This window comes from Octopus bimaculoides, chromosome 10 (assembly GCF_046866305.1).
Source record: "Octopus bimaculoides isolate indiv1 chromosome 10, ASM4686630v1, whole genome shotgun sequence".
In the NCBI taxonomy this organism is placed as follows: domain Eukaryota; kingdom Metazoa; phylum Mollusca; class Cephalopoda; order Octopoda; family Octopodidae; genus Octopus; species Octopus bimaculoides.
In genome coordinates, this window is record NC_142937.1 from 14,948,018 (window position 1) to 14,975,584 (window position 27,567).

At 37.2% G+C, this 27,567-nt stretch overlaps 2 protein-coding genes and 1 long non-coding RNA gene across 6 annotated transcripts in view; 2 read left to right on the forward strand and 1 right to left on the reverse strand.

The window, feature by feature from the left end:
• The window catches only part of LOC106875015 (chitinase-3-like protein 1), a 55,696-nt gene extending 35,836 nt beyond the window's left edge, over positions 1–19,860 (forward strand). For all 3 annotated transcript variants that reach the window (XM_089358396.1, XM_089358394.1, XM_089358395.1), the window contains 7 exons: positions 2,931–3,005; positions 6,548–6,966; positions 8,283–8,407; positions 11,445–11,568; positions 13,063–13,248; positions 15,297–15,419; positions 19,430–19,860. In XM_089358396.1, coding sequence (XP_089214522.1) covers positions 2,936–3,005; positions 6,548–6,966; positions 8,283–8,407; positions 11,445–11,568; positions 13,063–13,248; positions 15,297–15,419; positions 19,430–19,702 — 1,320 coding nt within the window. In that variant the 5' untranslated portion in view covers positions 2,931–2,935 and the 3' untranslated portion in view covers positions 19,703–19,860. The remainder of the gene's footprint in view (positions 1–2,930; positions 3,006–6,547; positions 6,967–8,282; positions 8,408–11,444; positions 11,569–13,062; positions 13,249–15,296; positions 15,420–19,429) is intronic.
• A 221-nt stretch (positions 19,861–20,081) lies between these two features.
• LOC149133443 (uncharacterized) lies at positions 20,082–24,557 on the reverse strand. Its single transcript, XR_016243347.1, has 2 exons — positions 24,422–24,557; positions 20,082–23,596 (listed from the first exon to the last, which is right to left on the reverse strand). It is a non-coding gene; the product is annotated as an uncharacterized LOC149133443 (long non-coding RNA).
• Positions 21,696–27,567, forward strand: part of LOC106875014 (ferroportin) — a 33,040-nt gene continuing 27,168 nt past the window's right edge. Inside the window, exon 1 of one of the 2 annotated variants that reach the window (XM_014922963.3) lies at positions 21,696–22,297. In XM_014922963.3, the coding sequence (XP_014778449.2) occupies positions 22,288–22,297 (10 nt within the window). In that variant the 5' untranslated portion in view covers positions 21,696–22,287. The remainder of the gene's footprint in view (positions 22,298–27,567) is intronic. The other variant, XM_089358393.1, reaches the window with a different exon arrangement.

Here is a 27,567-nt window from a genome sequence, read left to right on the forward strand (position 1 = left end):
GACTGTGGCCATGCTGGAGCACCGCCTTTAGTTGAGAAAATCGAACCCAGGACTTATCTTTTGTTAAGCCTAGTACTTATTCTATCGGTCTCTTTTGCCGAACCGCTAAGTTACAAGGACGTAAACACACCAGCATCGGTTGTCAAGCGATGTTGGGGGGACAAACACAGACACACAAAGATACACACACACACACACATATATATATATATATATATATATATATATATACGACGGCCTTCTTTCTGTTTCCGTCTACCAAATACACTCACAAGGCTTTGGTCGGCCCAAGGCTATAGTACAAGACACTTGACCAAGGTGCCACGCAGTGAGACTGAACCCGGAACCATGTGGTTCGTAAGCAAGCTACTTACCACACAGCCACTCCTACGTATGTATGTATATAGTCTCAGATATCGTAATCGTTTGTAGCGTAAGATTTAAGGATTTACATTCTCCCGAAACCGGTTCTTATGTATCCTGTTGCTCCAATAATAGGTACGAGGCTGAAAGTGTTTCTTGGGTACTGGATTTGCAAACTCCTTATCAATGGTCCATAGAGATCTTTTTCTCTTTATTTTTTTTTAAAATCTACGCGGGAAAATACAGAAATTAAGAATATGGGGGAAAAAAACAAAACAAATTTTAATTTCAAATTCTTTAATGAAAAACTCCAAAACTGATCCACACCCCATCCTGCTGTCTAAAAGTGAAAATGAACGACTGTTTTGTCCGTTTCAGCATGCGTAGGTTTATAGTGAAACAGCAAAAGGACAACGGCATGTGAACCCCTTAGCACGAAACTCAATATGCTAAAAGTAACAGCTAAATGTCAGGAGAATTTTTGTGTTTCTGTATGCGCGCGCAACAATTTCTACAGCTTGTCCGAATGAACAGAGAAAGTAGTACACAGAAATATATTTTACATACAGGGGATGAGATAAACAAATTGAAAAAATTAGATCCTCTTAGTTGAGATTATGCTGGCGACCGAAGAGAAGAAATTAACTACTCAGTCCGCAGGGAAGTGTCCACCATATTTAAACGGAAAACTACAAACCAGTTGTCACTTCTACAGGAACAGATGAAGAAGAAGTTGTAAGGAGGAGAGGCCATTGATATCGGCTGCTGTGAGTCAGTGATGTCACACCTGAATGCACACATTGCAAGGACAAGGCTCAGAGAAAGGCATCAAGATGTTCTCCTCCAGAAATTATTCAAACTGAAACAAGAGCAACGAATTGAGTCTGCTCCGCTGTTTCCTATCTTGAGTGAAAGCGAGGGTTCACAGAGAGTTCCTGTGAACAATAATGTACCACAGTCAAGTTCAAGTTCAGCTGATGGTGGAAGTGAATCTGTAACAACACAGAATAAAATCGACTCCAGTGTAACAGCACCAACAAACACTTCTGCAAGATGGGATCATTTCTGAACCTGTTTTTACTGAACAAGTCTTAGTCAATCAGTGCCAAGATAACTATGAAAATGGTGGATACAGCCCAAAACTTCTTCGTTTGGATGAATTGGAGTTTGATGCCATTGTCTTTGATCCTGTGGATGATCTGAAGAAATTACAGCTAATTCGAGAACAGGTGTTAACTACAGGTCGAGTCAAATTGGATACCTGTCGTATACGTCGGTTTTGTTTTCTTGCATTAAAGGTAAACGATTCTGATAGAAGCAATTACTTCGCTGCCAATTCAGTGGTTTAATCCCAACAAAATACTACAAGTTTAGTCACTGGTTCAGCGCCTATGTTTGTGTTGTTCATTCCAAAATAATCTGGTGAAAAAAAAAATCGGAAAGATCAGTTTAGGGAGTGGGTGTGACAGTGCGCCAGGTCCCGCCTGTGTGTGTGTATATGTATGTGTGTATGTATTTGTGTGTGTATATATATATGTGTGTATATATGTATATATATGTGTGTATATATATGTGTGTATATATGTATGTGTGTGTATATGTATGCGTGTGTATATGTGTGTGTGTATATATCTGCGCGTGTGGCGATAACAATGCATTATTTCCGAATCAATGGAACTACCTCTTGGTTAAATCTCTAATTTTTACAAGTGCACCTTAACCATTATTTTTTCTTTGCATATTCGTAATCTCCGATATCTAAATAAATCTTAGGATTCCGAAGAAATTTCAAAAAATGCATTTTTGAAGGTGAGGTTCGAAACTGCATTAGCACCATTTCGGTAAATTTCTTTACCCATATTTTTAGATAACATTTTGCAGAAATATGTTTTCGAAAGTGTGGAATAAGTGAAAATGCTAAAGCTTAGTGGTAAGGAAGCCTGGACAGGACAGGTAAAGAATGATACAAAATTCTTAAAAAACAACAAAAAGAAAAACAAAAACGTTAGTGCTTGTGTGAAACAAGAAAAAGTATAATATAATTTTTTCGGACTTCATAAAAATCACTGGATATATTAATCCCAGATTGCAGAATAGATCTGAAGGAAAAGTTTCACTTTGCTATTGCAGGTTTTCCTGTGCAACTTGTAATTGGGGTAACTTAATGCATTTCATTTTGATGGGATGCCAGTGTGTCACAGAATGGGATGCCAGTGTGTCACAGAATGGGATGCCAGTGTGTCACAGAATGGGATGCCAGTGTGTCAGGATGGGATGCCAGTCTGTCACAGAATGGGATGCCAGTGTGTCACAGAATGGGATGCCAGTGTGTCAGGATGGGATGCCAGTGTCTTGCAGGATGGGATGCCAGTCTGTCCAGCTGAGTGGACTGGACCAAGGTGAAATGAAGTGTTTTGCTCAAGATCTCAGGAATTGAAACTACAATCTAGCAATATTGAGTCCAACACCCCTAACCACTAAGCCATGTGCCTCCACACATATCTGCTATATTTAACAAACTGTCTCATCTGTGTTATTTTATGTTTGCTTTTCTCTTTTCTTTACAGAAAATATGAATAGCAAGATGTCACCAGTCTTACTCTTCCTCTTCTTCAGTTTATCCATTAATTTCACGAATGGAGGTAAGAATGATGTGCTCTTTCTTTCTTTCTATCATCATCATCCTCATCATCATCATCACCACCACCATTATCATCATTATCACCACCCCCACCCTCACGACTATCATCATCATCACCCTTTAATATCTGTCTTCCATGCTGTAATGGCCTGGATGCCCTTTCTAATACCAACTATTTTAAAGTTTGCTGGGTACCTTTTTTTTTATAACACCAGCTCTAGTGAGGTTGCCATGTAGCTTATAAGACTAAGATCTTCTTTGACAATGCAGAAAGGCAGTAGAAAGAAGGATTTCTATTGATGCAGACCATCACCACAAGTTTCCATTGATCCCTTCAGGGTTAGTAATGTACCAGTCCAGTAGTGGGTTATATTCTTATCACTCCCTGTTTCTCTCTGGGCTGTAGCTTTAATTAAAAGGTCCCTCCTTCTCAGATCATCATGTCCCAAACTGATTTGGCCTGAAAATTGCAGTATATGCATACATATCCATGAAATGCTCAGTTGCTTATATGCAAACTTCTTGAGTAACGAGTTCAGTTGGTGAGCAGATGACTGTTTAATTTCAAGAGTAATGGAGAATCTGCAATCTTACATACATGGGAGTGCTTAAAAGTTCCTGGTTCCTGGCTTTAAGGGTACCACGAAAGGCCTGGCTGGAGGCCCAAACTTCCGAGTTCTTTTACAGGGTCTTAGAAAAACTGAAGGACCACTGCAATAAGTTTGTGAATCTGAGAGGGGGAATATCATCATCGTTTAATGTCCAATTTCCATGCTGGCATGGGTTGGATGGTTTGACAGGAGCTGGCCAGGCAGGGGGCTATGCAGACTCCAATTGTCTGTTGTGGCATGATTTCTATGGCTGGATGCCCTTCCTATTGCCAACCACTTTACAGATTATGTTGGGTGCTCTTTTCATGCCACTTGCACCAATGCATTTACACAGCACTGGCACAAATGCATTTTATGTGGCACCGGCACCTGTAAGGAACAAGCCTGTATGTATAGATAACAGTGATGTTACTTAGCATGATGCATCTCATCAAGCACAGCAAATCGCCACATCTCCTGGTCCCTTGTCATTTCCTCAGTGAAGCCTAGCATCCGTAGATACTTTCTCACCACTTTGCCTCACTTCTTCCTGGGTCTACCCCTTCCACAAGTTTCCCCTACAGTTAGAGCTCAATACTTCTTTATGCAGCTGTCCTCATATTCCTGATATTCAGCATGTTCCCCCGAGTGGGGAACATCTTGAATGCAATTATACTTAACTGATTCTTTTGTATTTTCTTTCACCCAAAACCAGGAACTTTTCAGCACCCTCTCATATACGTATATTTCTATCTAAATGGTATTGTGGATTTAGAAAAGAAGAAACGCTGAAAACAATATACCCAACACATGCACTTTAAACAACAGGTGCATTGTTAATTTTACAGTCAAACTTCAAACAGGCTTTACACCACATATTGACACTTCTGTTTACATCAAATGTTGTCTGTGTACCTCACGTTATTTGACCAAGAATTATTTTATTTAAATAGTTGCACCTATTTAAATACCTTATGATATACATGCACTTACTACACACACACACATACACGTTCACGAACACACACACACACACGTTCACAAACGCACACACTCTCATGTGTATGTATGTGTGCTTGTTCGTATAGATATGTACAGATACCGAGTCCAGATACACAGCTGTGTATTTGGGTTTGTGTGTTCCTTTGAATACACAGACACTCAATCAAGATACACTGCATCCTTTAAAAATTCCATGCTTTCTGAAAGTTACCAACATTACTCAACTTTGCCTTTCATTCTTTCAGGTTCAATAAAATAAGTACTGGTCGGGGGGGTCAATGTAATTGTAAAATAAGCACTGGGGTCAATGTAATTGACTTGCCTGTTCTGTTAAAAAAAATTGCTGATCTTGTGCCTATAGTAGAAAGGATCATCATCACCACCACCACTGTCACCACCGCTGCCGCTGCTACCACCGCCATCACCACCACTGCCACCACCACCGTCACCACTACCACTGCCGCCACCATCACTGCCACCGCTGCCACCACCGCCACAACCACCACTGCTCCCACCACCACCGCTCCCACCACCACTGCTCCCACCACCGCCACCATCACCACTGTCGCCACCACCACCACCACCGCCGCCGCCGCGAGACAAACATCGATTTTTCTGTGTGAGAGGCTGGATAATTGTTGAGGTATTCCTTAACATGAAACCAATGGTAGCCTTAGTACTTTATCCATTAATGCAATGTTGAGTGCTTATTCTCAATATTTGATACTTACATAGACACACACACACACACACACACACACACACACACACACACACACACACACACATACACTCACTCACATGCTCAACAATGAACTAAGAGACTATGCACTTACAGATGTACAAACACAACATTATGTTTGTTTGTCAATATATATATAGATAGATAGATAGATATATGTATATACATAAATATATGTATGCATATTAATATATATATATGTATGTATGTATGTATATATATATATATATATATATATATATATATCATCATCATCATCATCATTTAACGTCTGCCTTCCATGCTGGCATGGGTGGGATGCACACGTATGCACATGCTCTTCCTTCCATATATTCACAATACAATAATGAGGAACAGCTAATCATTAAAATTCTTTGTGAAATTCCCCTGTAATTATGACAACATATTTACTGTAATCCCTAACAAAAAAAGGGTATATTTTAGTGTATTTATAAACATAAATATATAGCTAAACACATTTGTGTGACACATATAGATTACTTACAGCTGTCTCCCAACTAATTGCTTTGAGGTTCGTATTCATTCACCAGCACTAACACCAGTTGTAAATAAGTACAATGGAGTACTTATTTCACTAAATAGCTCAGTTTAAAATGACTAATAACATTGTATAATTTAATGCCGTATTTTCCAACATACAAGCTGACCTGATATAAAGCGTGAACATACAGTGTTAAGTCGTAGAGTAAACATTCCAGCATCATTACTATCTATCTAAATAGTGTTGCATTTCAGGTGAAATTTTCAGTCTTGCAATGCTGTCATGATGTATAAATTGACCTACTTTTCTTGAATATGTGTTTTGGTCTAAAGAATTTTACCTGCTAGAAATATCAACCAAATTCCTTCAAATCACATTTTTTTTTTTTTTTTTTAAGCCATAATCATTGCTCACAGGCTATTGTAACCTAGTAACATGAATCATGCTTTTGCTGATTGTTTGGTGTCTTTGAAGTAATGTGTGGGTAGACGTCCTTGTAGCTTTTCATCTTTGATCCAGTGGAACATTGTGGATATGACTACGAGGGTGAGAAAGAGAGGAGAGGGGGAGGGGGGTGAGAGGGAAGGAGAGGGTGAGAGGGAGGGAGAGCAAGAGGAGAGGGAGAGATGGAGAGATAGGTAGAACAAGAGAGAGAGGGAGAGCAACATATGTACACTTTCTCTGTAGCTTCTCATTCTGTTTTCCAGGAAAATCAAAATACATAAGTGCATGCTACTATACCAATTGGTCTCCAGTGAAGCAGGAAGCAAAAGCTCGCTTATTTCCTGAGAATTTGCCTGGCAACTTGTGTACGCATCTTATGTATGCGTTTGTCAAAATCAAAGATGATTTATCCATATATACATCAGAAGAAAAAGATCTTACCGGTAATTATGAGAAGTTTAATGCACTTAAGAAAAAGTACAACACCATTACATTACTTTCAGTCGGTGGAGAGGCTGCTGAAAACAGACACTTTGAAATGGCATCAGCAACAGCGGAAAACCGAACAAAATTTGCTGATAATATTATTAATTATGTACGGAAGTACAATTTTGATGGAATTGATATTGATTGGGAATATCCAAATTCTGTTACAAAACATAACTTCACTTTGCTTCTAAAGGTAAGGAGTCTTTCTCATTTCTTTTATTTTAACTGCTTCATAGTTACTTATTCTATTGGTCTCTTTTGATGAACCACTAAGTTATGACAGTGTAAACAAACCAGCTCTAGTTGTAAAGTAGTGGTAGAGTGAACTGGTACTTCTTAGGTCAGGATGAAGTGAGAGTACCAGGATCTGGTCAACAGAACAGACTGCTCATGAAAATTAATGTGGAAGTGGCTGAACACTCCACGGACACATGCATCCTCTAGATGTAACCATAGAATATTGACTCAAGAAACCCATGCCAATGTGAAAAAAGCTGACATTAAAGTAAATCAAGCTTTTTTTTCCCCCCATCAGTAAGTAAATGGAAATTTACTATGTGGTGAGTGGATTGCAAGAGAAATCTTGAGAAGAACTCTTGTCAAGCAAGCATTTCAGCTTTTAGTAGCAGAGGCTCTAAAGGAGCCAGGCCCACTTGGGTCATGACTCCTAAATGTCGTCTTGTTGTTTATGAAATACTGCCTTTAGTGGGACTTGAACATGGATCCTTTGGCTGATCTTATTTCCATGAACTGTGGTGCATATTGCTCAGCCACATAGACCGCCGCAAGAACTTGCAATGTGGATCTGTTTCTAACTGGGTTTCCTTCCAACTATGTTTACTAGTTTACAGTCTTTCTTTTCAGCTTCAGCAAACATCTCTCTTTGCCTGTATCCACATTGAGCTTTTTTTCTCAGCTGATTCTAACAGGCATTTCATTGTCACTGTTCTTTTGCTTCAGACAGTAATATAAGTTATGAATGAGCAACATTGACTTTGGTGTATGGCTGTGTCTGCACCAATAAATTTAGTTATAGATACAACAACCCTTAGTGTCTGTGTAGCTGTTCATAAGACCTGGTCAATATCTGTATGGACATCTACACTGGACTGTGTGAGCATATCCATATGCATGTATGACAGTTACTTTAGAATATGTCTGTATGTGTTTGTAGGTAGATGAAGGGTACCATTGTTCTCTCCAAATTTTGTGCACTACATGTACACATGTTTTGTTGTCAGTACATAAGAAATTAAAATGTGCATGAAAGGTAAGCTACTTAAAGTAACAAAGCAATTAATAATTATACTTATCATACACTGATCATGCACATACTTTTGTCCCCCATTGTACCCCATAAGATTCCAGTACATGCTGACAACTACAAATTAACACCAGTTCTGTCAAGTGTCATTAATCTTAGGTTCTGTGATTTTGAAATAAATGCTTGTTTTAGTTGCTTGCTTGAAAAAAAATATTTTTAAATATGTTTTATTCTAATTTCTTAAGACATTAAGAGATTCTATTGAGAAAGAAGTAAAAATATCAAAGAGAAACAAGTTGGTATTATCAGCTGCAGTTGGCGTTGGTAAACAACGTATAACAAATGGTTATGAAGTGGATAAAGTCTCTGAGTAAGTTTTTATCATTGCCTTTATATTTTAATTAAACATGTCACTAGTCTTTTTCTTTTTTTCTTTTTAAGTTAGTCAAAGAAAGTGTCAGTCACATTTGCCTCCTCCTCTCTAAGACTTATGAGATTAATGTGATTGATGTTTGCAGTTTAGTTGTGAAAATAAAACAACAAAAAAATAAACATGATGAAATTCTAGAGTATGGCAGTTTTGGAAAGGAAAGTTTGAGTTAATGTTTAGTTCATAAGTAGGGATAATGAGAAGAGAAGAGACAGATTTTAAATGGGAATGGCTTGAGAGGATATGCATTTAGCTAGGTCAGAGGAACTGAAACCATTTTTGTGATAAAAGAAGCAATGGCTTGTATGTGAGCAAATGATGGTGTTATCTTACAGCATGAGCATACTGAACAATTGCTTGGGGCCTCATAGATCTAGGGCCCCAATTCTAATCTATGTATACTATGGTTTGCTATCACTAAATAAATACTATAGGCTCAGTAATTTGATTTCCTTGGGGACCTAGAATGCTTCTAAGATGGCCCTAGCTAGTGACTGAAGTATTTTTTTGAAATTTTTTTATGCGCCCTTTTAAAGCCTAGCCAGGCTCATGGGCCCGGTTTCCCGGTTTCTATGGCGTATGTGTTCCCCACCCCAGCTGGACGGGACGCCAGTCCATCGCAGTGTTACTCAAAAAATAGGAAGAAAGAGCAAGAGAAAGTTGGGACGAAAGAGTACAACAGGGGTTGCCACCACCCTCTGCTGGAGCCTTGTGGAGCTTAGGTGTTTTCACTCAATGAACACACACAACACCCAGTCTGAGAATCAAAACCGCGATCCTCCAACCGCGAGTCTGCTGCCCTAACCACTGGGCCATTGTGCTTCCACTGAAGTATTTTGGTAAATCTGTAATTATCGATGTGAGATGGAGTAAGCAGTGTTGTCTTCTTTCTATATATTGCAACCGTGTGTACATGATGGTAAAACTTAGCTTGTAGAGAAAGATTTGTTTGAATTTGGAGGACTTTTGGAAGTAAGGCGACTGCAGATGTAGATTTTAATTTCACCAGAAATGCTACTAATAGAGATATCTAGATTAGGAAGTAGTGAATTGAAAGGAATCGGGAGAGTTTGTAGAAAATCTCTTGGCAAGGAAGCAGAAAACTCTGCTATAATTTCACATGCGGAAGAGCTTGCAGGCTGTGTTTTACATGAAGCTAACCTGTATTTCTCTGATAGTAGTCTTGCACATATAGAAAGAATCAATAGAAGTCACTCAATTGTTGGTGGTGGGTAACTTTCTCTATGTTAAGGATGTTTTACCTCTACTTCTATAAGTTTGGGGAGTTGAGGATTTGAAATTTAAAGATATGGTCATGTGAGAGATATGAAATGAGATGCCTAGGTGAACATGTTTGGTCACCTACTAAGTTATGTCAGATGGGTCAGGCTGTTAAATAATTACTACCAAGGGTAGCTGATATAAAACTGGCAACGCTGAAATCAAACCTGAAGTACTAGAAGCTTTAGGTGGAGAGGGTTTTGCAATATAACAAAAGGTATTTTAAGCAAGGATCAAGAAATCTAATTAATGCAAGGTCAGCAGTGATTACTGCATAAAGACTAAGTTGAGTGATGGGAAAGGGGTCAATTATTTGTAGTTATTAACTGATACAAACAGTTCAGAATTGCAAACAATTCAGCTTCTGCACCAACAGAATTTATATTAGAGGAACAGCAGAGCCAAGAAGAGCTGTGCAATGAAGTCATTGGAGGTGATGATATGAGATAGAGAGGTGAGGTGAAATTGAAGTCTCTAATGCACGAAATGAGATTACATTGACTCCAGTGCTTGACTGGAACTTATTTTATCAACTCAACTCCACCCCCCAAAAAATGGAGGGCAAAGTCAACTTTAGCAGAATTATAACTCAAAAACATAAAGCTGGAACAAATGCCTCAGAGCATTTTGTCTGGCAATGATTCTAGCTTGCTGCTATTACCATCATTAAAATGGTTTTAAATGTTTTAGCTCCATCAGGTCACTACTTTTACTAACCTCTCCCACCAGAGTTCAGGCCTTGTGCCTATAGTAGTGTGAATTATTATTACTGTTATTTTTGTTGTTGTTGTTGCCTTGTTTTACATGAGTTATTCCAAGTTTCAGCAAGAGACCTCAGTAACAGCAAGTTACTTAATTCAGGAGCCTGAAATAAGTACAAGAATTGCAGGGAGCTGGTAGAAATGTTAGCATGCCGGGCAAAATGCTTATTGGTATTTCATCTGTCTTTATGTTCTAAGTTCAAATTCTGCTGAAATTGACTTTGCCTTTCATCCTTTCGGGGGTCGATAAATTAAGTACCAGTTGCGTACTGGGGTCGATCTAATCGACTGGCCCCTCCCCCAAAATTTTGGGCCTTCTGCCTAGAGTGGGAAAAAAAAAAAAAGAATTGAAGGAGCTGGTGCCGTAATGTACCAGCTTCTGCATTCAGTCATCAGTAGAAGGGAAGTAAGTGCAAAAGCCAAATTTGCTGTCTTCAGTTCAGTGTCCATGCCTATCCTTTCTTATGATCAAGCGTTTTGGGTAATGTCTAAAAGAATATATCACGAATACAGGCAGCCAAAATGGGGTTCCTTCAAAAGGTCTTTCGTTGCTTAATAAAGTGTGAAACTTAAGATCAGAAAGGCACTGCAGGTATAGCCACAAGTTCTCCAGATTGAGAGATCACAGCTCCAGTATTATGGACATGTGGTAAGAATGTTCCAGGAAAGAATTGCTAAATGAGTTTTATGAACAAAACCAACTGGCAGGAGACCAAGGCTTGACTACTAGTAAGATAGTTAGATAATGTTCATAAGCTCAGTTGGTGATCCATCTAGATGAATAGGAGATGGTTGCTTCTGACAGGACCTGATGGAAGGTGTGTTTGAGGACTCTGCCCCCATGATCCTTCTTGGAATAAGTGGGTGAAAACGAGATGAAATGAGATTCCTCATATGTATGTGACAAACTGAATTTTTTTTTTTTCACATTTTAGATATGTAGACTTTCTGAATGTGATGGCTTATGATTTTCATGGCAGTTGGAACAGAATAACAGGATTTAAAAGTCCTCTCTATGCTCGAAAAAACGATTTAAGATATGAAAAGGAACTCAGTCAGGTTGGTATTTTATCGAATTTAATCTGAATCATTTCTTTTTCTTTCATCTATGATTTTCTGTATCATGTGGAAGCTCGCATGGTGCCATGTAAAAGCATCGATCTTGAAATTACTTAAAGCAAAGCATACTTCTTAATCACTTGGTCATGCCAGTACATTTGTCTTTAACTTGTTTCAGTCTTTGGATTGTGGGGCACCATGTTGGGGCACCATCAAACAAACTGACCCCAATTGCTTATTTTTTTCAAGTCTGGCACTTATTCTATTGGTCTTTTATTGCTGAACCATTAAGTTATGGGAGACATAAACAAACCAACACAGTTTGTCAGACAGTGGTGGGACAGACAGACACCACCCCCTCACACACACGATGGGCTTCCTTCACTTTCTGTCTACCACATCCACTCACAAATCTTTGGTTTTCCTGTATCTGTAGTAGAAGACACTTGCCCAGGGTTCCACACAGTGGGACTGAACCTGGAATCATATGCACCTATTTATATATATATTTTAAAATTTAATTTCAATAAAGAATATAATAAAGTTTAAAAAATCTCACAAAGTTTCACCATCAAGTGTTTACCTTTATTGATTATTCTTCTTTCTTTTACTTGTTTCAGTCAGTTGGCTGTGGCCATGCTGGAGCACTGCATTGAAAAATTTTTTTTAATCAAACAAATTAACTTCAGGACTTATTGTTTAAGCCTAGTACTTATTCTAGTGTTCTCTTTTACTGAACTACTAAGTTACGGGGATGTAAATGCACCAACACTGGTTGTCAAATAGTGATGGCGGAGGTGGAGACACAAAGACACACAATACATGCATATATATATATATATATATATATATATATATATATATATATATATATAAAGAAAATTTAGAAAATGGAGATGTGGCATTAATATAATTTATCATATGCAAAAATACAACATATTCTCTTACAGCTGTTTCAGTTTAGTCTAAAAGATTAAGACCCACAAAGACCATAAGCATTTAAAACATTTTGGTGTCCCAATTTTTATGTAATTCAAAATATAAACAATAATAAACTGTAAGATAAATTTTTATTTTTCAATATGAAAGAAAACTAACTGTAAGATAGAAAATAATATTTTTTTTTGTATACTTCCACTTTATTTATATTTGAAAAGTCTTTGATTAGATCCTCACTATGACAATATAAACACTTTGAAATTATATTTCCAATCATATAAAACACTTCGAATATTATTTTAGCAAGTTTAAAGTAATTTCTTTTGTGCTGTAAATCATTTACCATTTCTGTGGTACTCTGCTTCCTGCGATGTTCTAAACTTATTTTGCTTAATGGTTAATCCAGTGCTGCTGTTAGGGATTTCTCTGATTTATTTATATTTTTTCTTTCAAGACCAGCCAGTATATTAAAAATATATTGCCAAAAATGCATTGCTTTTACTACAGGTACCCAAAGACTTTATTAGAGAATTTCATTTTTTATTTATTTGGCAGGAATGGTCGATAGAGTATTGGTTAAAACTGGGAGCCCCCAAAAATAAGCTCGTTTTGGGAATGACAGCAGCTGGTAATACGTATACCTTAAAGAATGCAAGTCAGCACGGTTTAGGAGCACCAGTGGAGAAAGCAGGAAATAAAGGACCATATACAAAAGAAGAGGGATTTCTGTCTTATTATGAGGTGACAAGTAGTTTATACTTATATCTGTTTCATTATAAAGTACCATTAAACCAGATTTAATTGATTATGTTTTTTTATTTTGTTTTTTTTTAATCAAAATCAGAACTTTTTGATTCTATTCTCCCTTTGAACTGAAGATGTTAGACTCTCTCCTAGATCTGTTACACTTTGTCCTAACTCTGGCCTGAAATTGTTAGTCTTTGTCTACCTTGAGACTAAATGAGGTATCCATCTTTGTTCTATATATGCACCAGAGACTCTACATTTGAACTGGTGCTGTGAGATTCTGCTCAGCATCTGGAACAGAGCTGTTGGGCTCTGCTCTATACCTAGACCAGAGCTGTTGGGCTTTGCTCTGCATTCGGAGCATAGTTTTTAGACCCTGATCTGCATCAAGACAAGAGCTGTTAGATTCTACTCTGCATTTAGTGTATAGCAGTTTCAGACCCTGATCAGCATTTGGATCAGAGCAGTTAAACTCTTGTCTATATCTAGAGCAGAGCTTTAAAAGTCAACTCAGCATTAAAACTAGAGCTTTTAGACTTTGCTTTAAATCTGGAATAGAACTTTTAAACTCTGCTCCGCATTTGAGACAGGAGCTGTTTAACTCTGTTTTATGGATTGGAGATGCTATAACCTTTTCTGCATCTGTACTAGAATTGTTAGACCATCTCTGAATCTGAACCAGAATTGTTAGAACCTTTTCTACTTCTCAAACAGAGGAGATGTTAAATTCTGCTATATATCTAGTTTGGACATTTTAGAGTCCGCTCTATGTCTGAACTCAAGGAATTGTAAGATAACAATTTGTTCTTTATTTACCCAGTTTAAATTACTCAGTCAGTTGCATTTGTTTGACATTCAATTATAACTTCACCATGTATTTTTCATGTGTTTTCAGACATTGAAACAAAACTCATGATAAACATAAATCTCTGATTAAGCTGACTGTTTATATTAACACTCATACTTTAATGCTCTTTACTCTGTAAAGATTTGGAAGATTAGCTCTCAGAATATGTCTTCCACCACAGTCAGTCTTAATAACACCAACATATTGATCATCATCATCATCATCATCGTTTAACGTCCGCTTTCCATGCTAGCATGGGTTGGACGACTTGACTAAGGACTGGTGAAACCGGATGGCAACACCAGGCTCCAATCTAAATTTGGCAGAGTTTCTACAGCTGGATGCCCTTCCTAACGCCAACCTTTATATAAATAATTTACGGTTAACTATGATTTTAATACACTATTTATTGACTTTATTCACCAATTCTATTCTCTTTATAATATCATGTGCTGACAAAAATGCTTCAATTTTAAAAGATGCTGCTTCATACACTAATTAATGCTATCGTTTTTTTAGCTATGTTTTGACACTAAAGCTTCTTCAGACATACCAATATTCTTGTATACTGTTTTGACATATTGTCACCATACATTATACAGTGAATGAATGTATCTATAAATGTATTTATGTAAGTACATATGTATATATGTATATGTATATATGTATATGTATATATGCATGCATGTATGTATGTATGTATGCATTTATGTATGCATGTATGAATGCATGTATGTATATATGCACGTATGCATGAATGTATGTATGCATATATATATATTATATATATATATATATACATAAATAGTTATCGCCAAGCTAACATGGCAGTCCAGAAAAATAGGATGAATGCTACTGTTGATTAGTTCCAAGAGGCCATCGCCTCTAGCTAGCTGTGTCACACCTGAACCTGTGTCCATTATAGCCTTCGAAGGTTATAATGGACACAGGTTCGTGTGTGACATAGCTAGCTAGAGGCGATGGCTTCTTGGAGTTAATCAACAACAGCATTCATCCTATTTTGGGGATTGCCATGTTAGCTTGGCGATAACTATATATATATATATATATATATATATATATATATATATATATATTTGTTACATATGTTTACATGTATGTATACATATATATATTATATGTTGTTGCATTACATTGGCTCATTAACCCTACTTTTAAACTTGTTCTTCCACAGATATGTAATAAACTAAACAAAGATAATTACACTTATGAATGGGATGATATCCAAACAGTACCATTTGCTTACAAAGGAGATCAGTGGATTGGCTTTGATGATTACAAGAGCATACAACTGAAGGTAAAACAACTACAGTAGTCAATTTCTATAGTAACCTAATTTTTCTCTAATTAATTAATCTTTATCACAGGCCTTTGATGTAAGACTCTATATGGTTACTGAATAACATATCTTTTATTGTTTGCGTGTTTCAGTCAAAAATGAAAATAACACTGACATCTCATTCTAACAGATATATTTACCAAAATTACATAAAGATATCTTGAAATACTAAAGGGTAAATTTATTCAATAAAATCGCCATTGTCTTTAACCATGGCCTCCAGACAACTTTGGAATCTCCTGCAGCTCTTCTGGATGGTCTCCTTGTTTAAGTTAGTGAATACTGCCATAATCCTTGCCTTCGGTTCATCTTTGATGTTTTAAGGAATTTTGTTGCTCTTTCGCTTAACTGTGCCACACACATAATGATCAAGAGGGTTGCAGTCTGAGGAGTTAGGGGCCAGATGTTAGGGGTGATGTGGTCACAGAAATTGTCTGACAGTCATGACTGGGTTCTCCTGCTTGTGTGGCATGGTGCAGAGTCCTGTTGCCAGACATAGGGTCTTCCAGCAGCCACCTTCTTGACCCAGGGCAGCACTACCTCCTTCAGGCACTTGATGTAGGCCTCTGTGTTGAGTCTGAGGGCATGCTGGAAGATGAAAAGAGGCATAACATCAACATCACTAGTGATCACTCAAAACAAGATGATGTTGACTGGATGTTTGATTTTTATCACTCTCAGTACATGTCCTCAGATTGCACTGTCCTCAGATTGACACCCAAAGACTCTGAAATGTTTGTACTGGAGCTTCTGGTGTGAATGCCAAACAGTACAGCATCTCGTTTTCGAATTTCTGGCAGAGTGAATTGCGTCATGGTGCTGTTTTTCTCACAGATGGTGCCCAACGGACCCTACTATACTGTGTAGTCAACAAATTCAAAAACAAACAATGCACATGTGCGAAATTAAAAATATAAAATGGCAACAACTTCTCCATTGCACCCTGTATATATATATATATATATATATATATATATATATATATAAAAATGAGAATGTCTGTCTGTCTGTCTGTCTGTCTGTGTGAATCCCTAAAACTCGAGAACTACGCAACCAATTTCATTCAAATTTTACACATGCCTTACTTAGGGTTCCAGTTGTGTTTTAGTAAAAAAAAATTATTAACTTCTTGCAGAGTTCGAGCACACGGCAACATAATATCTCCTCCACTATTTACGTATTACGTGTCAAAAGTGAAACAAAAACACTCATGTCAAATACTTTCACTTTAAAAATGAAACTATTCCACTAACTGAAACAATCACATTTCGATACTGTAGTGACAGATACTTTCACAGAGAGAGAAAGAGAGAGACAGACAGAAAGAGAGAGAGAGAGAGAGAGATGTATATGTACACCATTTCGATACTGTAATGACAGATACTTTCAGAGAGAGAGAGAGAGAGAAAGAGAAAAAGAGAAAGAGAGAGAAAAAGAGAGAGAGAGATGTATATGTATACATATAGATGTACACGTATATGTATATATATATAGATCTATACATACATGTATATGTATACATATGTGTAGATGTATATATATATATATATATAGATGTACATGTAATATGTACACATATATACATATATACATGCATACAGATATCTATACATATATACACCCATCACACACACATACACATGCACACAAACACACACATTAGTCATTTGTTTTCTTATCCAAAACTACGTCAAAAGTACTGAATGGATCTTTATGAAATTTGGAAATTATATTCTTTGCATAACGGCCATAACTCCCATGAAAATTCATATATTTTTGATGTTGATGAAATTTTAACCCGAACATAACAGATGAGCATTATTTAGAAAATGATGTCACACGTTATCGAAGCTACCATTCTTTCTGGATGTGCAAAAGGGGATGACGTCTTTATTCCAAGAATTCCTCTTACTCCATCAGGAACAGACATTCCTTTTACATTCAGAAGACTACAATTCCCCCTTCGTGTGACTTTTGCCATGTCCATAAGCAAATATCAGGGTCAAACACTGTCTGTAGCTGGTCTTCTCTTGGAAGAGCCCTGCTTCTTACATGGACAACTGTATGTTGGCTGCTCAAGAGTGGGCAGCAACAAAAAACCTATTTGTATATGCTCCACAAGGGAAAACAAGGAACATAGTTTACAATGAGGTGTTATAATCACAACAGCAAGAAAGTATGTACATGATCACCTTCTTTTACGAAACTTCATTGACTTTCATATATTTATATTGATATACATATATATACGTGTGTTTGGGTGCGTGTGTGTATATACATCTCTATATATAAAGACGATGCGTAGTCTCGACAGCGTTTTTAGATTTCATTATTCTCTTTAACCCGGGCAACGCCGGGTATTTCTGCTAGTATATATATATATATAAAGAATCCATTGAATTAGGTACTTAAATTGAGACACCTTGCTAAGTCAGTATAATCCACACACCCAAACAATATTAATTGATTGTTGAATAACAAGACTCCATGCAGGGGCGTTTGTACCTGATTTCCTTGTGTGTACAGACAATGTAACCCAACAAAGTGAAGATATCTGCTCTTGGTAATTCAGACATGTACTTTCTATAGTATTTCCAAAGTGCTGGTTTCAAATTAGGTGAATAATATATAAATGAGTAACAAAGATGTACAGGTATCAATTCATTACAGCCATTTCAAGTATCTCCTTTAATTGATTAATGAAAACATTTAATCATTTGAAAGAAACTGTTCTTGGCAGATGACTGCATAGACTTCAAACAAAATGGATACCACCATTTTCTCAACATATTCCCATCAATAATGGAACTCAAAATATTTACATTGTTCCTTTTGAGTTCCATTATTGATGGGAATATATTTGAAATTTATGCGATCATCTGACGAGAACAGTTTCTTTCAAATGATGTAGTTGCATTAATCAATTAAAGGAGTCTCTTGAAATGGCCGTAATGATTTGACACCTGTACAGCTTTGTTACTCATTTATATTACAAGGGCTGTTACTATAAGTAAAGCCGCACGCTGGAAAGGGACGCTGAAGTCAAACTACTTTATCAAAAATATACACACTTATACACACAATGTATTTCTAAAAATTATATACTGAGTATTAATTTTTTACCTTAATTGGTTTTACATGCTGGCTACTTGATAAAATCAAGTATAGATTTTCTCCTTATATTTAATTGATATATATTTTATATCATCATCATCATCATCATCATTTAACGTTTGCTTTCCATGCTAGCATGGGTTGGGCGATTTAACTGGGCACTGGCGAACCAGATAGCTACACCAGATTCCAATCTGATCTGGTATAGTTTCTACAGCTGGATGCCCTTCCTAATGCCAACCACTCTGAGAGTGTAGTGGGTGCTTTTTACATGCCACTGGCACGAGGGCCAGTCTGGCGGTACAGGCAACGGCCACGCTCAAATGGTGTTTTTTACGTGCCACCTGCACAGGAGTCAGTCCATGTTTTGTTCACATGCCACCAGCACAAGTGCCAGTAAGGCAAAGCTGGAAACAATCGCGCTTAAATGGTGCTTTTTATGTGTCACTGGCATGGGAGTGAGACGGCTACTCTGGCAGTGATCCCGCTTGGATGGTGCTGTTAGCGCTCCACTGGCACGGGTGCCAGTCATCAAATTTGGTTCAGTTTCAATCTCACTTGCCGCAACAGGTCTTTGCAAGCTGAGTTTTGTGTCCAATGAAGGAAGGTTGGCATGGGTGCCAGTCATCGAATATGGTTCAATTTCGATTTCGATTTCACTTCCCACAACAGGCTTTCGCAAGCAGGGTTTTGTGTCCATATAGAAAGTTACATACATATGCATGTGTGTGTGTATATGCGTGTGTGTGTGTGTGTGTGTGTGTGTGTGTGTGTGCGTGTGTGCATGTGTGTTTGGGCACTCCCATAAGAATTCTGTAAATTATATTGTAATACTTTTGTTTTTCCTTTTGCAGACCAAATGGCTAATTTCTCAACAGTTAGCAGGAGCAATGTTGTGGTCACTGGACTTAGACGATTTTAGCAACATGTGCGGGAAAGAAGCCTTTCCACTAACCAAAGCTATCCGTTATACTCTTGATCGCGATGTAGGACTTGTTACTACCACAGAATCTCCTGCAACAAAAAGACCAAAACTTACAACTACTGCAGGTGCCACTTATGTTCACATGTCATACTACTTAGCAGCATATATTCTTACAGCTTATATCTTCTATTATAATATGTGAAGAATGATATCAGTTATGACATGGGAAGAAAATAGAGGAACAGCATCTCTAACATCCTTATTTATAACACCCATGTCTTTACTTCATTGTGGTTTAATATCTGTAACTTTTAATTTGGTATTTTTAAAATGTTTTATAAATAAATATATAAACAAAAAGAATCTTGTTTGACATTTTCTTTTCATCATCATCATCATCATCACCATGACCACGACCACGACCACCAGAATTTGAACTCAGAATGTAAGGACAGAAGAAATGCTGCAAAGCATTTTGTCTGACGTGCTAACGATTCAACCAGCTCATTACCTTTATAATAATAATAATAATAATAACAACAGCAATAATAGTAATAATAATAATAATAATAATAAAGAAGTGAAATAGAACCTGTGTGTGTGTTTATTATTGGCATAATGACCCTCCTGTGTTACAACAAAATCTGTTTCTACTCATGGGTTCACATCAAATATCTTACAAACCAAATACAAAAACAAAACATTTGTATTTATCCAGATATGATTGCTATTTAATTAATCTCATTCTGTTGTTTATTTAGTTCTTGTGATTCAATCAACACTTAGCTGGGTCAGCACAGATTTAAGGTCATTATAAACAGAGTGTAAAAGAATTTGAAGTTGTGCAGGAATCTGTTGATTGAATATGAAATTACCCAAATATTTCACCACAGATCTTTTTTCTTTGTTGTCTGTTACACACACATGATATGTTGGAGACATTTTTTTAAAAAGCTATGTGTGTGTGTGTGTGTGTCATTGTGTTTGTGTATGCCCCAGTGACTGACAGAATAAACATCAGGCATTAAAATCAAAAAATGTACTGGGGTCACTTCATTCGACTGATATCCCCTTAACATGGTGCCCCAGCATGGCCTCAGTCTAATAATTGAAACAAGTAAAAGAATAAAAGAATATATAAAACAACACAGCACACATGACTTTTGGAAACAATTTTTTCACACTCAGAATTATCGAAGCATCATCCTCATTTAATGTCCATTGTCCATGCTGGCATGGGTTGTATGATTTGACCAGGGCTGGTAAGCTGAGGGGCTTGCATCAGACTCCATTCTCATTTGGCATGGTTTCTACAGTTGGATGCCCTTCCTAATGCTCCCCCAGTTTACCAATTTTCAGTCAAACCGTCCAGTCCATGCCAGCACGGAAAGTGGGTGTTAAATGATGACGATGGTGGTGGCAGCGGCAGCGATGAGGACACACAACAGATTAGACAGTCAGAAAAAAAATTCCTAACATTGGGCTACAACAAGTAATCTGAGATGCCAAGGGCCTTCCTAAATATCCTAGGTGACCCTAATAATACTGTTACCTGGAGCAGCACTAAACTAGGTTTTGCCTATTTCCTCTATCCATCTGTTCAAATCTTTAGGAAGAGTTCCTAATGCATCTATAACTTCAGGGGTACATTTTATTAAGACTTTCCATAGCCACTGTAACTCAGTGGCTAGGTCCTGGTACTTTGCTATTTTCCAATCTTCAAAACCTGCTGAATATCCAAGAAGCAATACTGGCTGTGTTTTCCAACCTTCACTAGACTCATGCCATTTAGCTTTGACTTGCATTTCTATAGTTCATCCTCTGTCAAATTTTAATACTCCTAGATACTTATAATTCAATGACACCACCCGTTCTTTGGTGCCTTTAGCAAAGTCTATTCTGTGGTAAGCATTTGGGAACAGGGGCAAGGTTTAAGAACGCCTTCCTCAAACCTGTCTCGGAAGTCCGACAACAGGTCATAGGCATTGCTGTTCTCTCCCAAGCACACACACGCACAAGCTATCTCAGGCCACAATTAGTCAGTGGCGCAGCTAGAGTGTATGCCGCCCGGGGCAGCCCTTGTGTTTACTCCCTACTCTGGACCCCAAAATGCCACCACTCTGAAAACGTCGCCTGACACGGACTGCCTCCTCCTCCTCCTCCTCCTCTATGGCACGCCTCCTAGCTACGCTTCTGTGATTAGTTTCCTTGGTTTGTGTTATTGACATCTCTATAAGGCGGCGAGCTGGCAGAATCGTTAACGAGTCGAACAGAATGCTTAGCGGAATTTCTTTCAGCTTTTTACGGTTAGGGTTTGGGTTTTAGGGTTTGCGTTAGGGAATTCCGTCCTTAACCGTAACACTAACCCTAACCCTGACACTAAAACCCTAACCCTAACACCGTAGTGAAGATCGCGCGGGTATTACGGAAAAGCCGATCTTTGGTAAAGATCGCTGAAGACACTTTTTACGGAAAAGGCCGATATTTAGGATTCGTACCGAAAGATCGCCTACGTCTGTCCTTTCGGAGTTGATAAAATAATGCCATCCATATAATCGCCTAGCTCCTTACTCCATCCAATTTCAGGTTTTCTGTCTGTTACAAGAAGAATTAAGAGCTTTGGATTATCTCCCCTGTTGGGAAACCACATTACAGTGTTATTTACAGCACCTGTCATTTGTTTACATGAATGTCAGTTTCTGATCAACACAAACATGATTTTGTAATTAATGTTCTATTTACTTAAATATCTATTTAAATTTTTTAAATTGAATCTCAAATCTCAGAATGTGTAAAGGTAAGAGACGTGTGTTATATTTATATATCAACTATATCTTTTCAAACGTTTCGCACACGACACTTGAACGATAAAGAGAGATAAAGCATGCTTCTTCAAAGATTAGTTTGAATTTAATCAGTCGAGTATTTATATCTACAAACATTATCAATGCAATTAACTTACACTTCAATCCAAAAGTTTAAGCGTTTACTTAGTTATTGGTTCCAGAAGAAATAATGTGATCAGTACACAAAATATAGGGTAGAAACACCTGCAAAAAACTTATTTCCTCCCTCCAAAAACGTATCAATTTTCTTTACCTCTGTGGAGTGTATGTTTAAACATATTTATAAATTTGTGCTCGAGATATCCAGTATTTTCAGAAGATTTCAATATTAGTATTTTTTTCCCCGCAGCATTTTGTAATTTCGTGTCCTATTCCTTCCTTCTGCGGTAATGATAGCTGTTCCCAAACCCTGCCTATATCTTAGTTTCCAGTATACATTAAAGATCAATAAACTAATTTTTTAAACTTGGCCTTTTAAAATTAAACAATCAAACTGCATTTCTGTTCATGCTTAACATAATTTGTCTTTAATACAGAAATCTTTAAAAGAAGAACTTATAAGTCGGAGGACCTTATCAATATTCTGTTTCGGATAATCATTACAGTAGCTAAAATATATCCGATCAATTTGGATCCCCTATTTTATTACATAATAATTTTCTGTAACCCATTTCAAAAGTGAAAGCTAACGTCAATTTTTTACCCCTCTGGTACCAATAGAAACTATCCCATATATATACACTTATTTATGCAAAAACCCACGTGGAAGCCTCTAAATGGTCGCTCTAGCTGAAGAAAACAGCAGCTAAATATTCATTAAATAAGACCCTACTCTCTTAAAAACTGAAGGACACCATGCGTGATGTATTTCGAATAAAAATGGAATAAATTGGAACACCTTTGGTCAGCTCTGTCCGGGTTGATCTCGTCAATAGTAACTGATGGAAACGTCTTCCTCTGCTTTGCAGCCATGTAGTCTTGGATTCAGTCCCATTTCGCGGCATCTTGGGCAAGTGTCGTCTACTATAACCCTGGGCCGCCCTATGCCTTGTGAGTTAATTTCGTTGACGGAAACTGTGCGGAAGCTTGTCATATATATATGTAATTGTATGTATTATGTATGTACACATTTGAGTTTGTCTTCCACTACTTGACAACAGGTGCTGGCTTGTTTACGGACCCGTTTCTTAGCTGTTTGGCAAAACAGTTCTACAGAATAAGTACCAGACAGCATGGCCAGAGTCCAATGACTGAAACAAATAAAAGATAGGAATTATTGATAAGGAAAGACGGACCGATTTCAGCTCTAATATCATTTCTACCAGTCAGTGTTGACTCTGGATGTAATTGTTATTATTGTTGTTGTTTACCCTAGAGGTGTTTCAGGCCTGACCATTTCTCTTAACCAATGCATCCTTTCCCTTTTTAAGACAGTTGTGTGTAAAGGAAGAGTGGTTTGGTCGTTATTTTTAGTAGGGTGCACTGCTTAGGTCTATCAAATTTACTCAAAAGTCATTAGTTGACCTAGGGCTACAGTAGAAGACACTTGCCCTAGGCAGTATGCAGTGGGTCCGAACCTGAAACCATGTGATTTCTATATGAATCTTAGTTTAAGTTGTAAGCCTCCGATGTGTATCAATGTTAGCACACAACATGCCACCTCAGCTAAATATAGAGTGTACATGCCTGTCTACTTCTGATGGTAACTCTATACCCCCAAGGTGTCAGTCACGCTGGCCAAAGTGCACCCACAGACTTTCTAAAGATTCTAGTTTTGCTTATGCAAGTTAAACTTCTTTGTGACGTGATTTAATTTAGAAAGACGTAAAAGACAAAACAGTTCTACATATGTTGAGTGTAAATATGTAAAAGTTAATCACATCCGGGATGCATATGATCCCATCTCATTTATATGTAATTAGGCACAGGCATAGCTGTGTGATTAAAAAGTCTGTTTCTGAACTAGTTTACAATCCCACAACTTAGTTTGACACAAAGGGACCGATAGAATAAGCGGCAGGCTTTTTAAAAAAATTGTAACCTAAAAATTAACGACATTTGAAGTACATACCCACCTCATATGTCTCTTTCTCTCTCTCTGTCTCTCTCTGTGTCTGTCTGTCTCTCTCTGTCTCTCTCTCTATATATATGTTATTAGCTAAGCTAAGATACCAAATGCATTACTCAGGGTGTAATTATCTTTGCTTCAGTGACTGTATTCACGAGTGTATATAAAGTGGATACGCTGGGCAGATACATTTTGAGATTGTGTTTTATATTGACTACACTGCTTGACTGCTACTTATTTCATCAAACCCAAAACAACAAAAAGAATAGAATCCAATGCGTTTGATCTCAAAATGTAAAGTCATGTAACCCGATATAGTAATGCATTGGTTATGCTCTATTGATTTTTTTCAGTTCACCATCTTTTAAAATATATCTTGTATCTCTTACCTTTTACTTGTTTCTGTCATTGGCCTGTTGCCATTCTGGAGCATCATAGGCAAGGGATAAGTGGAACAAATTGACCCCAGTTCTTTTATGCTTTTTTTCTTTGACTTGTCTCAAAGGCGGCGAGCTGGCAGAACCGTTAGGATGTCGGGCGAAAGACGTCTGTCTTTATGTTCTGAGTTCAAATTCTGCCGAGGTTGACTTTGCCTTTCATACTTTCGGGGTCGATTATTAAGTACCATTTGTGTACTGCGGTTGATCTTTGTGTTTGACTGGCACCCTCCCTAAAGATTTTGTGCCTAAAGTAGAAAAGATTCTTTGACTTGTCTCAGTCATTAGACTGTGGCCATGCTGGGGCACAATGTTGAAAATGTTTTGGTTGAACGAATTGACCCCTGTACTTGATTTTTTTTTAAAGCCTGGTACTTATTGTATCGGTCACTTTTACTGAACTGCTAAGTTAGGGTGATGTGAACACACCAAAACTGGTTGTCAAGCAGTGGTGAGGAGACAGACACAAAGATACACACACACACACACACACACACACATATGACAGGCTTCTTTCAGTTTCCATGTACCAAATCCACTCACAAGGTTTTGGTTGCCCTGAAGCTAAGGTAAGAAGACACTTGCACAAGGTGCCATGCAGTAGGACTGAACCAGAAACTGTGTGGTTAGGAAGGCAAGCTTCTTACCACACAGCCACACCTGTACCTATAGTACTTGTATTGTTTTTAAAGTCTAGTATTTATTCTATTAGTTACTTTTGATGAACTTATGGGGATATCATCATCATCGTCGTTTAACGTCCGCTTTCCATGCTAGCATGGGTTGGACGATTTGACTGAGGACTGGTGAAACCAGAAGGCTAAACCAGGCTCGAATCTGATTTGGCAGAGTTTCTACATATAAAAAAAAAAAACCAACAGCAGTTATCAGGTAGTAGAGGAGGTCAAACACAAATATATACACACACACACACACAGAGATATGTATGTGTGTATGTATATATATATATATATATATATATATATATATATATATGTCATCCTTGCTGTATGTGGCCGAGTATTATCCTGATGGAAGAACACCTTTTGTCTTGAAACCAAAGATGGTCGTTTTTCTTCTAGCGCTGACTTGAATGACTGGTTGAATGACCAAATCCAAGCTTCTCTGCTAGTTCCTCAACAGTTACGATGGGATTTTGTTCCACCAGGGTTTGCAGGATGTCTACGTCAAGCTCTTCAGATCTTCCAGGACAATGCTCATCTTCTAGGCTGTATTTTCTGTCTCGGAATTTCTAGAACCACTGTTGACACTGGCTTATATATGTAAAAAAAGATAATAAATAATTTCTAATGAGCATGATACTACAAATTGGAGGGAAAGGTTACCCAGTCAAATTGGTTCCATAATTTGACTGATGTTTTCATTTGTCATTCCCAGGACAAAAACCCAAGTTGACCTAAGTAGGATTTGAAATCAGAATGCAAAGAGTTGTAACTGCACACTGCAAGACAATTTAATTGATGCTCTAATAATTCTGAAAATCTATTGTCCTTTGCACAATTGTTTAAGACATTTGCTATCACTCTATCACATACGTACTTTCATTACACTCTACCATAAGTATTTATCAAGCATCCTTATATTTTTAATTGCAAAATAAATGAACGACACTCACTATGAATACACACACATCTATATACATATGTTCATACATTATACTTTTTAGTTGCATCATCATCAGCAACACCGTTTTAATGTCCACTTGTTAACACATGTATGGGTTAGTTGGAGACAGGTTTTCTTTAGCTGGATGCCCTTCCTGTCACACACACACAGATATGAAGGCAATTATGCAGATAAACAAAATTAAATATAACAGCGTGGATTTGATATCCAAAAGATATATATGTGTACATGCAAACAGAAAGAATGCAATCAAACAAAGACAAGATTTTCAGGTGATAAATATTTAAGTATAAATATATCGACATTTATATATTAATAGATCAAACTCACACGGAGGAGAACTGACAGAAAATTAAAGGGGAGGAAGTTAGGTGTTATAAGTCCAACAGCTGTTTCTGGGGACTCGGAGATCCATCATAATATTGGTAGATATAGTTCAGCAAAATACACACACATACAAAAATAAGAGGGATGACCAGCAAAAGTGGACTCCTATATGCTAGAAATAGATGCCGAATCATCTAACCACGAAAAAAATATATGTTCTCAGTAAAAATTCAGCGACACAACAGACTGTGTCATCCCTCTTATTTTTGTATGTAATATAATTTTAATCTTTGGATTTTTTTAATATGCTAGACCACTGGTTCAAATTGATTAATATCAATTTCTACCCTCATAAATAAATTTTTATACACACACATATATATGTAGTTCACCAAAATACCATATATATGTATTTCACCAAAATACACACACATATATATGTAGTTCCGGAAAATTGTCAAAAATCGGCATTGTTAGATTCCCCCCACCCCAAATTCTTCGATTTTGACTTTTTTCCCTAACCCTAAAACCCTAACCGTAACTACAGAAATGTTTTGAAGTTTTCGTCGGAATCATAATGTCTGTATTTTTCCGCATATTTAAAAAAAAAAATTCTGAAAAAAAATTTTACAAAAATTTTTGGAAATTTTTTTCAGAATTATAATCTCCGTATTTTTCTGCATATTTTGAAAAGAAAAAAATTCTGAAAAAAGTAGAAAATGAAGGATATAGGGGTAGGGGT